This window comes from Morone saxatilis, unplaced genomic scaffold (genome assembly GCF_004916995.1).
Source record: "Morone saxatilis isolate NCDOM2014 unplaced genomic scaffold, NCSU_SB_2.0 Contig10, whole genome shotgun sequence".
In the NCBI taxonomy this organism is placed as follows: domain Eukaryota; kingdom Metazoa; phylum Chordata; class Actinopteri; family Moronidae; genus Morone; species Morone saxatilis.
This window is the reverse complement of record NW_023339652.1, coordinates 10485642-10497030: the sequence shown is the minus strand read 5'-3', so window position 1 is coordinate 10497030 and position 11389 is coordinate 10485642. Positions and strand designations below refer to the sequence as shown.

At 39.5% G+C, this 11389-nt stretch overlaps 1 protein-coding gene across 1 annotated transcript; it reads left to right on the top strand.

The window, feature by feature from the left end:
• Positions 1-1630: 1630 nt before the first annotated feature.
• On the top strand, positions 1631-11314 carry sypl1 (synaptophysin-like 1). Its single transcript, XM_035677851.1, has 6 exons — positions 1631-1791; positions 2373-2487; positions 7696-7814; positions 7995-8199; positions 8336-8527; positions 9077-11314. The coding sequence occupies exons 2-6, from the start codon at positions 2416-2418 to the stop codon at positions 9206-9208; spliced, it is 720 nt and encodes a 239-aa protein (XP_035533744.1). The 5' UTR covers positions 1631-1791; positions 2373-2415; the 3' UTR covers positions 9209-11314.
• The last annotated feature ends 75 nt before the right edge of the window (positions 11315-11389 follow it).

Genomic DNA, 11389 nt, shown 5'->3' with positions numbered 1-11389 from the left:
AATGGTGTTAGCAACACTTTATTTTATGGCCTGTAAATTTCCTCAAAAATTTGGCAAAATGTAGGAAAAATAAGAGATCTGTTCCAGGTAAAACTCATGGAAAATATTAGTGCTTTAATGTAATCAATTTGAATGGATTATTGGGAACATTTATTTTTCATATTTTGTTGATTTTGTTTAGCTGGGTCTGTCACAATGTTTGCTTGTGCAGCTGACCAGTTTGCTGAACTGACTTAGAGACTCCAGATTAAGTGAGCAGTTAAAGAGACAATAAGGAAAACTCGCTGATGGTCTGTGTTTGTTTATGCGCGGTCATATGGAGGCATCAGTATTAAATTGAGACTGTTTCATAACCAGTTAAAAACTCCTAGTATTAGATTTAATTGAAATGAATACATTGGAAGTGTACTAATTTAACCCTGCTGCTATTTTTCCTATTATTCGTATTAAATTCCATTCTTTCTAGGAACCTTCTTGTAAATTATTCAGAAATGATGAATCTGTAGAAGAAAGTGTTAGTTATATATAAATATATATATAGATTTAGTATCACTTCAGTCTATTGAGGTTGGTGTAATTTAAAGACAACATAAAAACACACTTCTCTATCTGTGTTGTTTTGTAACATGTTTCTGTGCTACAGAGCTGCATACAGACAACCAACAGAATTTCTATGTCTGCTTGGTGTTGGTACGCTTTTTGTTGTGAGACATCCTGGACATTTTTCCTTTCTCACAAAGTCAGCTTTGTTGTTTTTGAGGAGTAAATCTCCGCTCAGTCTCACCACAACACATTAGGTGTAGTATTAGACAGTAACATGTAGCTGTAAATGGGCTCTTTGTGTTTCACTGCAGTGAGAGGGGCTTCGAGAGAGATCCAGTGTGTAACATGAAGGAGGATCTATGGGCAGAAATGTAATATAATATCCATAGGTTTTTATACGTGTATAATCAACTGGAAATGAGAATAGTTGTGTTTTCATTAGCTTAGAATAAGACTAAGATTTTTCACAAGTTCCACGGCCATCGTAGTTTCTCCTACGTGTTTGAAAGATCGATCCACCGCTTATAGATGCCACTACATCCTACACACTTAAGTTTAAGTCCAGCTCCAAAAATACTTCCCACAATGCATCTAAATAGCATCTTTTATTTTACCCTTTCCTGCCTGATGAACATCTTTCCAAGCTAATGCAAGCTTTGTGTTCAAATGTCTCCAGCCCCAAGTCAATGATGACCCAGATGATGTCATCAGGGTTAATTTTGAGACTTTAATGAACTCCTCCAGAACTACAGGAGACATTATGCAACAGTGTTTTACAGGTTTCTGATAAAAGCTTGATCGATATCGACCTGGCCGGTATATCAGCTAAAATTAACTTATCGCAGATATCAGAGATAAGTCAGCACAGAATTGCCAGAGAGATTTCAAAGCAGTGCCTCCATTACAAGGTGTCCACCAGAGAGCACCAGCTGTTCAGATATGCTTATGTCAGACATTGTGGGGACCCTCCCCCACAATGTCAGATGCAACTGCTCTCAGAGATTGTGTTTTTTTTTTTTTCTTTCTTTCTTTGTTGAAAGAATTTTGAGAATCTGTGGTTTTCTCTGGGAGTCATATGACCCCAGTCAGCACTAAAGAGGCGTTGCAGAGTAACTGCAGACTCAGCAAGGAGGAGGCAGCCTGCGTACTCCAGCGGATGGATCCAATGAAAACCGCGTAGGACGCTTTGATGCCTTTTGGTACTTGTGTGGAAGTCTCTGGGTGTTACTGTGCCTGGATCTTCTGAGGGTAATTCGTCGTTTATATTGTAGCTGCATGTATTTTAAATTCTCTTTGTTGTCTTTTCTAATATTATCGTTTGGGAGTTTGAATTCTTTTTTTTTTTTTTTTTTTTGCCAGCCCAGTTGAGGAAAAAACTAAAACTGTCTCGCAACAGTGTGGAAAGCTATAAGATACGCCTTTTCACCCAGCATCCTTATCCTGTAACTAAACACGCATGACGCTTTCTCGCCTCAAGCAAAGCGTTATTTGGCACACTTTTACGCTTCACCCGCGACGTCGCCTGCGTATTTTGCGCATCACCAAGTGGAGCGCTAGTTTTTCAAACTACACTGCAAAAAATACCCACCTTTAACTCGTGATTTTTCCATTCACACTTGTTGCTGAAACCTTTTAAACTGTATTTTTACTAAGTGGAACGATCTCACCTGCCTGGCAGTAAGTGAATTCGGGTCATTTTGCGCAAAGTTGGCTCAAAACTCACTTTAAACAACTTGGGCAGGCTCATTTCTTGCAGCGTTGGCAGTAAAACCACGTCACTCTGTCAGACAACTCCCCTTTTTTCTCCCTGTTGGACCCAACATCCACAGTTTAGGAACAACTGGATAAAGATTTTGGCTCAGAAGCACAATCATGATGACCGGATTTCGGTTGAATTTGTCGCCGCTGAAGGAGCCTCTGGGCTTCGTTAAACTGGTGGAGTGGGTAAGTTAGATGCATATTACTGCATGTGTGTGTGAGAGAGAGATAGAGAAAGGGATAGAGAGAGTGTGTGTGTGTCATACCCAGAGGACAGGGAGGTTCAGTCCTTTTTCTTGGTCCTTGGATTTTCCCTTTTCCCCCTGGTGATTTTCACTCTTGAGAATAATCCCTAAAGTAATCTGTTTTAGATGGAAAAACACACAAAACATGAGCATTACTTGTTCACACATTCATAGTATAATTAAATAAACTTTAGTTCATCTGCAGCTTTGAGGTTTTTACACTTTCAAGACTTAATAAGATGTTTGCACTAATGTAATTTAGTTAATAAAGCTTAAGATGTCAAAGTTGGTAGTGTTTATCATACAAGGATGGCCAAACTGATACCCAACCATATGCTTAAAAGTTTTTCTTTAATACCTTTACTTTACTGTGTTGCCATCTTAAGTTGCATGGAAGGAAAGTGTGTGCTTCTGCTCAGTTGTGTCCACTTCATTCGGATCATTCTGCTGGTTTCAGTGGTCTGCCCTTCAGAGGACACAGTTACAGATTAATGCATCCCTCACCAATAATTTACCTCCGAATAACAGATGGTTGAAACAACTCACGCACTTGAGCACACAGTCTGTGTGTCATGAGAGTACATGCAACAATTCCTTGCAGAAAAGTCCAGCAATCAGTTCTGCTCTACATAACTGGGTCAGAGGAATCCAGTGTGGAGTAATGTAGCTCGGCTACAGCTGTTCTATTTTCTCATAATTCAAACGCACACATACATGGGCTATAGAGCAGCAGTAACACCCAGTCATCTGACAAGGTTGTGTGTGAGTGAGTGTGTGTGTGTTTTTCACTGTGTTGGCCTTATGTAACTCTTATTAACCCAATATAGTTTGTAATTCACAAGGGACTGGATGATAAATTGTGTTCGTATTCACTTATTTAATGTTACGAATATTCTATGTGATGAAAGAGGGATCTCAGCCCACCCAGTAGCGCGATAGTTGAACAACACTGCTTTACTACTTTAATTATTACAATAACTCACTGTTAGGAAGCTATTTTTAGAAAATGAATTATTTGATTGATACTTGAACACAAGTTTTTATTAGGATAGGATAGGATTATTTTACAAATGTATTCCATTGCATTATTGCCAAATTTAATCAATAGCTTGATGGTACATAAGCTACATTCAGGTTACCCATCATACTGTATTCGATCTGTAACACTAATACAGATAAGACAAGGTTTTGCATGCACATTTGTTCATTGCCATGGCTTCATGCTTCATGCCTAATATTAGAGCTGAAATTAAACAAAAAATAATCTGCAGATTTTTTGACAATAGAACAATTGTTCAATTAGTCATTTTTCTACCATAAATACCACTAACACTCCCTCATTTCTGGTTCCCAGTTGTAAAAAGCCACCCTTGGCTTTAGGACACTGTACTGCAATGGGCATTTTATTATTATTTTAATTGTTATTCTGATGTTCTATAGAGACTAAAATGACTAAATAATCAGTAGATTCATAGATAATAAAAAAATATGTGTTAGTGGCAGTCCTACTTCAGGCTATTTATAAGGTTTTTATAACATGTACACTTTTTTTGTGAGACACACTTAACTATTTAATTGTGGTCTACAACAGTGGTTCTCAATATTTTCGCAGTCAAGGACCCCCTAATTGGTCAGTCTGATATTTGATAAATAGTAGTCTTGGGGATCCCTATCTGATAATATTAAGTGATTTAGTTAAACCTATGAACAGAATAGTCCTTCTTATACATTCTGGCATTGGACTAACATATAGTTACATAATAGTGAAATTAAAATTTCTGGGCACCACCAGGATATCCGTCAAGGACCCCTATGTCTCCAGGTTTAGAACCAGTGACCTACAACATAACCTAATCTCTGTCACTCCTCATATTGATTCATGTAGAATAGTGTATATCTTATTTTCAGGCAGCAGCAGTAAATGTCTGTTTGGCACATGAATTTGGGGCGTAAATCTAAAACATAGCAGTTGAGTGGAAACAGTAAGTTGATGATATCATTCTGGAGTTCTGACAGATGGCTCATCACCACTGCTGTTGATGAAATTGGAGGCTATCCAGCAGGTTGCCTTGTCTAAAATCCAACATTTTTGTCTGATGTCCAATCACCCCGTGAACCTCCGAGTAATCTACATGAAAAAGTAGTTTACTTGGCACATGAGTGGCTTGGCCCAAACGCTCATACGTTCCTAGATATTATCACCCACACAGTAGTAAACAGGAAGGAGGGTACGGAATAACAAATGCTACAAGACTGCCCCACTTACTCACCATGTTGAATAATGATGATAAAGCTATTTCTCAATATTTGGACTTGTGGCAATGCCAGGTCTATCTGCCAAAAGATGGAGAGCCAGGTTTCTTGAGCTTCTGGAGGAACCACAGTGACCAAATGGGCACACGCTCCACTGGCTTTTTTTCGGCAGACTGACCAAGACTCATTGACCTCTATGTAAGAATTAAAGGGAACACCAGTGATGAGAAGATATTTCAGATTGATATTCATCAGATTACAGGTCATTCACCCGAGAAGCAGTTTTTTCTCTTTTCATTGTTTGCATCTAGTACAGGAACCGGACACGTAACTTTTGGCACATGTGAGTGGTTTCTGTATGCAAACTGCTTATCCTGTCTCACAGTTTGGTTACAAGTGAAGACAGTTGTGTGGTTTGCAGATGTCTGGGACACCAGCGAAAAAAGCCTGAGGACTTCTTCTGATTCGATCGCCATGTTTGGAGAAGGTGCCACCTGTAGCCTTAATTGGGACTAAATGGTGATATTGGAAACATGACAAAATACCCAAATGTCGGACAGTGTTTGTGCAGTGTAGTATTTATGCTCTGTTTAAAAGTGTACAACATAAACAAAAGAATTCAAATGTCAGTGTGTGTGTGTGTGTGTGTGTGTGTGTTTGGGTCCACGCAATTCGTTACAGTTGTTCATGCTGAGGCTCCATGACCTCGTAGTGGGGAGTGATGGACTCAGTGAAAAAATAAATGTGAGAAAGTAGCTCACCATGGTGTGTAGCCAGAAAAACAGGAAGTGGCAGCCAGTGACATGCTGGAGAAACATCTGGAGAGGGCGCTTTGAGTGTGTGTGGGTGTGTGGTGTGTGTGTGTGTGTGTGTGGGGGGGGGGGTCTTGTGGTGTGAACAAAGAACTAAAAGTTGAGGTGGCCTGTCGTAAAGCATTTTTCAAAGTATAGTATGTTACAGTTGTGCTGATGAAGAGATTTAAGAGTCAGTTAAAAGTGTGTTCTTTTTGAAATGGTTTTGTATTGGTGTGTCCTCCAATTTCCTGTGTGAAATTAAAGATTACCTTTGTCACGCGTGTAATCCCTTCCTGTTCCACCGCAAAACTTGTCTTACTAACATTAAAAAGGGGTTTAACTAGATTATTTTGCTTCACATTTATTTTTGGGGCATCCTTTTTGATGATTTTCTGGTTAAAGAAAGTTGCTCCCTTTTGGTGTCTCTGGGCACATTTAAGCCTATTTATTTGCAGTAGCAAAGGGGAGCAAAAATCATCTTACTTTAAAGCTGCTGTAATCAATATTTTTCCTTAACAGTAGATCAAATGGCTATGTGTAATTTGAAAGAGCACACACATCAATAAACCGACAGGGAATTATCACCCGATTCTGCAGTGCCCCTCAGCTCTATGGAGCATTTTAGCATCTTTGAGCTCATTGTTTTGGTTCACTCAGCTCTCATTAGCAGTGAGTCCAGTGTGTAACATTGAGGAGGATCAGTTGGCAGAAATGTAATTTAATATGCATAACTATGTTTTCTTTAGTGCATATATGTATGTGAATTATCTGTGTCTGCTAGATGTGAAAATAGACACTGCTGTTCATCATCATCATCATCAACTTTTTAAGGTGATATTAGGTCAGTGTTACAGGTTTTTGTGAAGAGCTGGCCAAAAAAAATCAATGAATGCAGGTTAAAGATGTGTTTTGGAAACAGGGATGTTAAAACATGAGTTTCTGGATTCTTCCCTTTGTTTCCAATAATCCTTAACTGCAAGACATACAGTAGCTGAGCTAAAGGCTTAGTTATAGTTTCCTAACCAACGTGATTTAAAAGGTTCAAAATATCTGCTTTGTGATGCCACACAGTTTATTCTGTGGTTTGTTGTTAATCTTTGAATCAGTATTGTAATGTTGTAGCATAGCTGTCTGTTGTACTGGAGGGTTCAGTCAGGATGTAAGATCACAGGCAGAGACATGACGCTATGCATGTTCGAAAATGTGTGAAAACTCTTTAACAGCACATTTTGAGAAGAACAAACTCTTCCTCTGCAGTATATAGTGATTTACAATGCACATTTTCATGTCAATTCATCATCACCAGTGAGGTCTGAGTAAAGTGATATCAGTGAGAGTCTGAATGAGCTCAGTACCCACGAATTACATGATTATCGTTTTGCCTACTGCAGTTTGAGGGTTAAGCTTAGTAGCAGCCACCCTGAAAGAGTTTAGTATGTGTTGGTTTTAAAGGAGAGTATTAGTGTCACATGGCCTACACGCTGAGTCAGATGCTTTCTGCCTCTGCAAGAAGGAATTTAAGAGCTGAATAGCAGCATTAGTGCAGCCATGTAAGCCACAATTGATTGTGAGATAGCAGTTTGGTGATCAAACATGCAAATCGGGCTTGTTAAGGAAACATTTCTTATTGTTTATTCTGTGTGGTGTCACTGGATGACTGCAACAGCAAAGTGTAAAATTAGTACAGAAAATCAAGGGTGTTTTATTTGACTAAACAAAATGAGAAGTGTGATTCAGATTGGATACTTCCATTAGAAAAGCAAAGGACTCGAGATAAATGATCTTGTTAAAATTGTTGAGTAGTGAGTTTTATTTTCAGCTGTTTGTAAGAGTAAAATGCGGGCCATCTGTTGGTCCCTCTGGCTCTCCAGTGCTGACGTTATGTTTTAGACTGCCAGCTTTCTTCTGGGTGTGAAGTTCTTCAAGCTACATTGCCCACATACATACTGAATATTATCCCATCCTCCTTAAAGAAATCCCTAGTATTGTCTTGGTTTCTTGGGTTTTTGATATTGATTTCCCCGAAGCTGAACGAGGTTTTTCTCACATCGCTCTGAACCATTTCCCTAATCGCTCGCTCTCTCTCTTGTCTGTCCAAACAGCTCACAGCCATATTTGCTTTTGGAAGCTGTGGCGGATTCTCAGGGAAGAACATCATATCTCTCTTCTGTGGGGATGGCAGGAATGAAACTCTAGATGCCAACTTTCACTACCCATTTAGGTGAGAATCTCAACAAAATTTGGGGTATTTTTAATGTCAGGCACAGGTTTGAAATGTAAACTTCAAGAGGACCAGCAGCCTACATGATAATACATTCATTATAGAACAGCATTTGAAGGAATAACCATCTAAAAGCAGCAATAATGATGATTTAAACCTGCCATCTTGCTTTGTGACCAGGTTAAGCCAGGTCCCACTCGTCGAGGGAAACACCACTATTTGTAACCACACTGTCACAACAACGCACATGGTGGGAGACTCAGCCTCCTCAGCAGAGTTCTTTGTGGGCATCGCCATAATCTGCTTTCTGTACAGCATGGTGGCTCTGTTGGTGTATTTAGGCTACATGCATGTCTACAAGGACTCTGACTTTGGACCCATTTTCGTGAGTACTGATCTTGCTCCAGTATTAAATCAAGCTGTGAAAGTGCTACAATTTCCTACTAGAATTCGTGGGTCACTCAAAATAAAAGACTCGTAGCTTCTGCCTGCAGAGCTGATGTGTTTGGCCTTGTTTCCAGGACTTTGTGGTCACAGCGATCCTGGTCTTCCTGTGGCTGGTGTGTTCGTCCGCCTGGGCGAAGGGCCTGCAGAATGTGAAGGATGCCACAGACACTGATGGCATCAGCGCCACGCTGGCACTCTGCAAGGGGAGCAACATCACCTGCGAGGTCACAGAGTTCGCCAACATGCGGACGCTCAACATCTCTGTGGTGAGAAAAAATACAAGGCACTTTTGAGGAGATTTTGCTTACATTTGCACTAATCTCATAAAGATCTCCATCCAGACATGTATTAAGACAAACATTGCTTGGAACAGTAATATCTGCCTATTATGTTTGTCCCCATCTACTCCTTTGACCTCATAAAAAATTCCAGATGTCAATATATCCTGCCTGTAGGCCCCGCCCCTTACAATCTGATTTAAGAAGAGAAACTTTCCACTTACAGAAGATGAATGTGAAAACATCCCCCTAGTGTCAAACATACATCATTCTGCACAGTGAAGCTCAAACATCCAACTGTAGGAACAAGAAGAAATAGAGAAATATTTTTGAGGGGGAGGGGGGGTTAAGGATAAACATTAAGCAGCCTGACTCGCAGTCATGAGACTCTGAGCAATAACAATTTCATTTTCCTCAGACAATGTAGTCTGCTCAATAAGTCCAAAGCAAATTTGTTGGAATGAACACAAATGTGACCACGGTTCAAGTCCCTGAAACCGTCCCAATCTGTTTTCTTCTGTTTTGCTGTTCTTCCAGGTGTTTGGCTACCTCAACATGTTTGTGTGGGCGGGCAACGCCTGGTTTGTGTACAAGGAGACCCGTTGGCACTCCCAGAAATTCTCCTCTCAACCAGGACCTGCAAGGCAACAGGTCCCTGCACCCATCTAACATTCAGTAGAGCATAAAGCAACACAAACACACAGTCGCGTACAAATACTCACATACACATACACATCACACATAGGCGGACACAGACAGCCACAATCTGAGCACATGCACACTCACTGTATGACCACATGTGCATGAAGACATTATTTTACACACACACACACACACACACACACACACAAATGCTCTGTGAAGCTAAAGAAGAGAAAACGAAGGATAAATTGACTGAGGGATTTGGAACAATATTGGATTTGGACTTTATCAATGCAGTAGCAGCTGTGTGGGTAGTACACAGACCTGAATTAGCATTTTGTAACCCAAAATGACTTAATTCACGGCATACTTGAACTGAGAGCAGTTCTAAAAAGCAACATAAATTTCCCAAAAGATATCCTCTGAAGGCCTAAGCAACCCCGCAGCAGTCCGAGGCGGGGGGGGGGAGGAGAAAGTGTCATGTGTAGATTAGGCTTTGTTCTTTTTTTTTATTCTTGCCTGTTTCATATACTATAGCAACACCAATGCAAGTAGTATATCAAATCCTTTAAAATCTGCCTTCTTACAACCATTTCTTGATGGTTTCTTATGCTTTAGTAAGCAGATACATGCACAAACAACGACCAAATGTGTTCTTTAAACCTAAGCTTTATAGCAGCCTTATAAGAAGAGAGGTTTCCTTACTTCTCTGGTCCAATATTAGGATATTGGCAAATGTATTCTGCTTAATTATATACTGACGAATGTAAGATACTTTGAACTCATCTCTTTGTCTCTGACAGAAAAGCAACCACAAGAGACAAGATTACATTTTTTAATACCTGCAGCAATAGGGATAATGTGATCAAGGTTGTCAGGGTAACAGAGAGGGTAAAACTGTTGTCTGTAGTGCACTATGACGCATGAAACTCTATACCATATTACCAGTTTTCAGAATTCCATTCATTGTGATTTATTGACGTACAGTATATCACATACATTTAATATTGGCCTTGAAACCGAGCCATGCATATTTTGTATATTTTTTTCATTCTTTCATCCATTTGCTCTCACAGTTAGCCCAGCTGCCCCCCTAGTGGTGGCTAGCTGGTATTGCAATGGCTGGACAAAACTAAATTAGGATTATTAATTAGCAAAACTAGCGTAAAGATGTCCTCTTTTCATGAAGTACACTGATGAGGTGAATCCATATAAACGTCTTGATCCTGCACTGGTTTTCCTCACAGAGGTCGATCTATGCAAGGAGGACAAGGAGGCAGGTTGTTCACTAACTCATACGGTGCTTAATATGCTGTCCTTCAAAGCACTGCGGGAGTGTGAATCTATTTAGAGTACTTGATTGAGAGTTGGCTACTCAGTTAGTTCAGGAAAGTCTTGCTGTGTGAGTGCAGCCGATGTTTGAAATCTTTCAGTTCCTCTGTGTCTGAAGGCTTTGATTTATTTAGTCTCTACTAAGGTACCAGATGAAGGTTGAATCCGTCCTTGATTGTGTCATTAAAAAAAAACAAAAAAAAAAACCTGTTTGTTGTTATCATTTTGAATGTAGTAGTGGCTTTTATCTGAACTTCTTCATTTCATTTTCATTCATTTTTGCATCACTGTTAAACAGAAACAACTCTGCCAAAGCACTATTTTTTTTCTCTTCTCTGTTCAAGCTTATCAGTATCTCTCCATGTGATGCTAAATCATTTATTTCGTTGCAGTTCAAACCACTCCGTCCTGTGTAGTTTTTTTTTTAAATCCTTCGTGAGACACCAAACTTGTGTTGTGTTTTATAAACTGTGTCACCTTTTTGTCTTATTTTTTCACTTTCAGTATATGTAGATGATTATTTGAAGGGCTTTCTTTTTTTGTCTATTGTCTTTTGATATAGGAAAAATGGAAGTGGGATGATGTGAATTGAAACATTTGAACGTGTTTGGTATACTGGTTATGCCTCTGCACTCTTGTAATCATCGTCCAACTAGCCATAGCTTTGTCAATGATTCCTATGCATTTAACCTGCCAAACTGTCTTATTCAAAAGAGACATACATTCACTCTGTGACATGCACAATTTTCAATGTACCTTTGTTTTGTTTTTCAATAAAAAATGAATGATTTTTTTCATTAATCTTTTGTGTCCATCTGCAAATTTGTGTGCACGCTTGGCTGTGAGTGTGTGTCATTTGGAATTTCCCCATTGTGG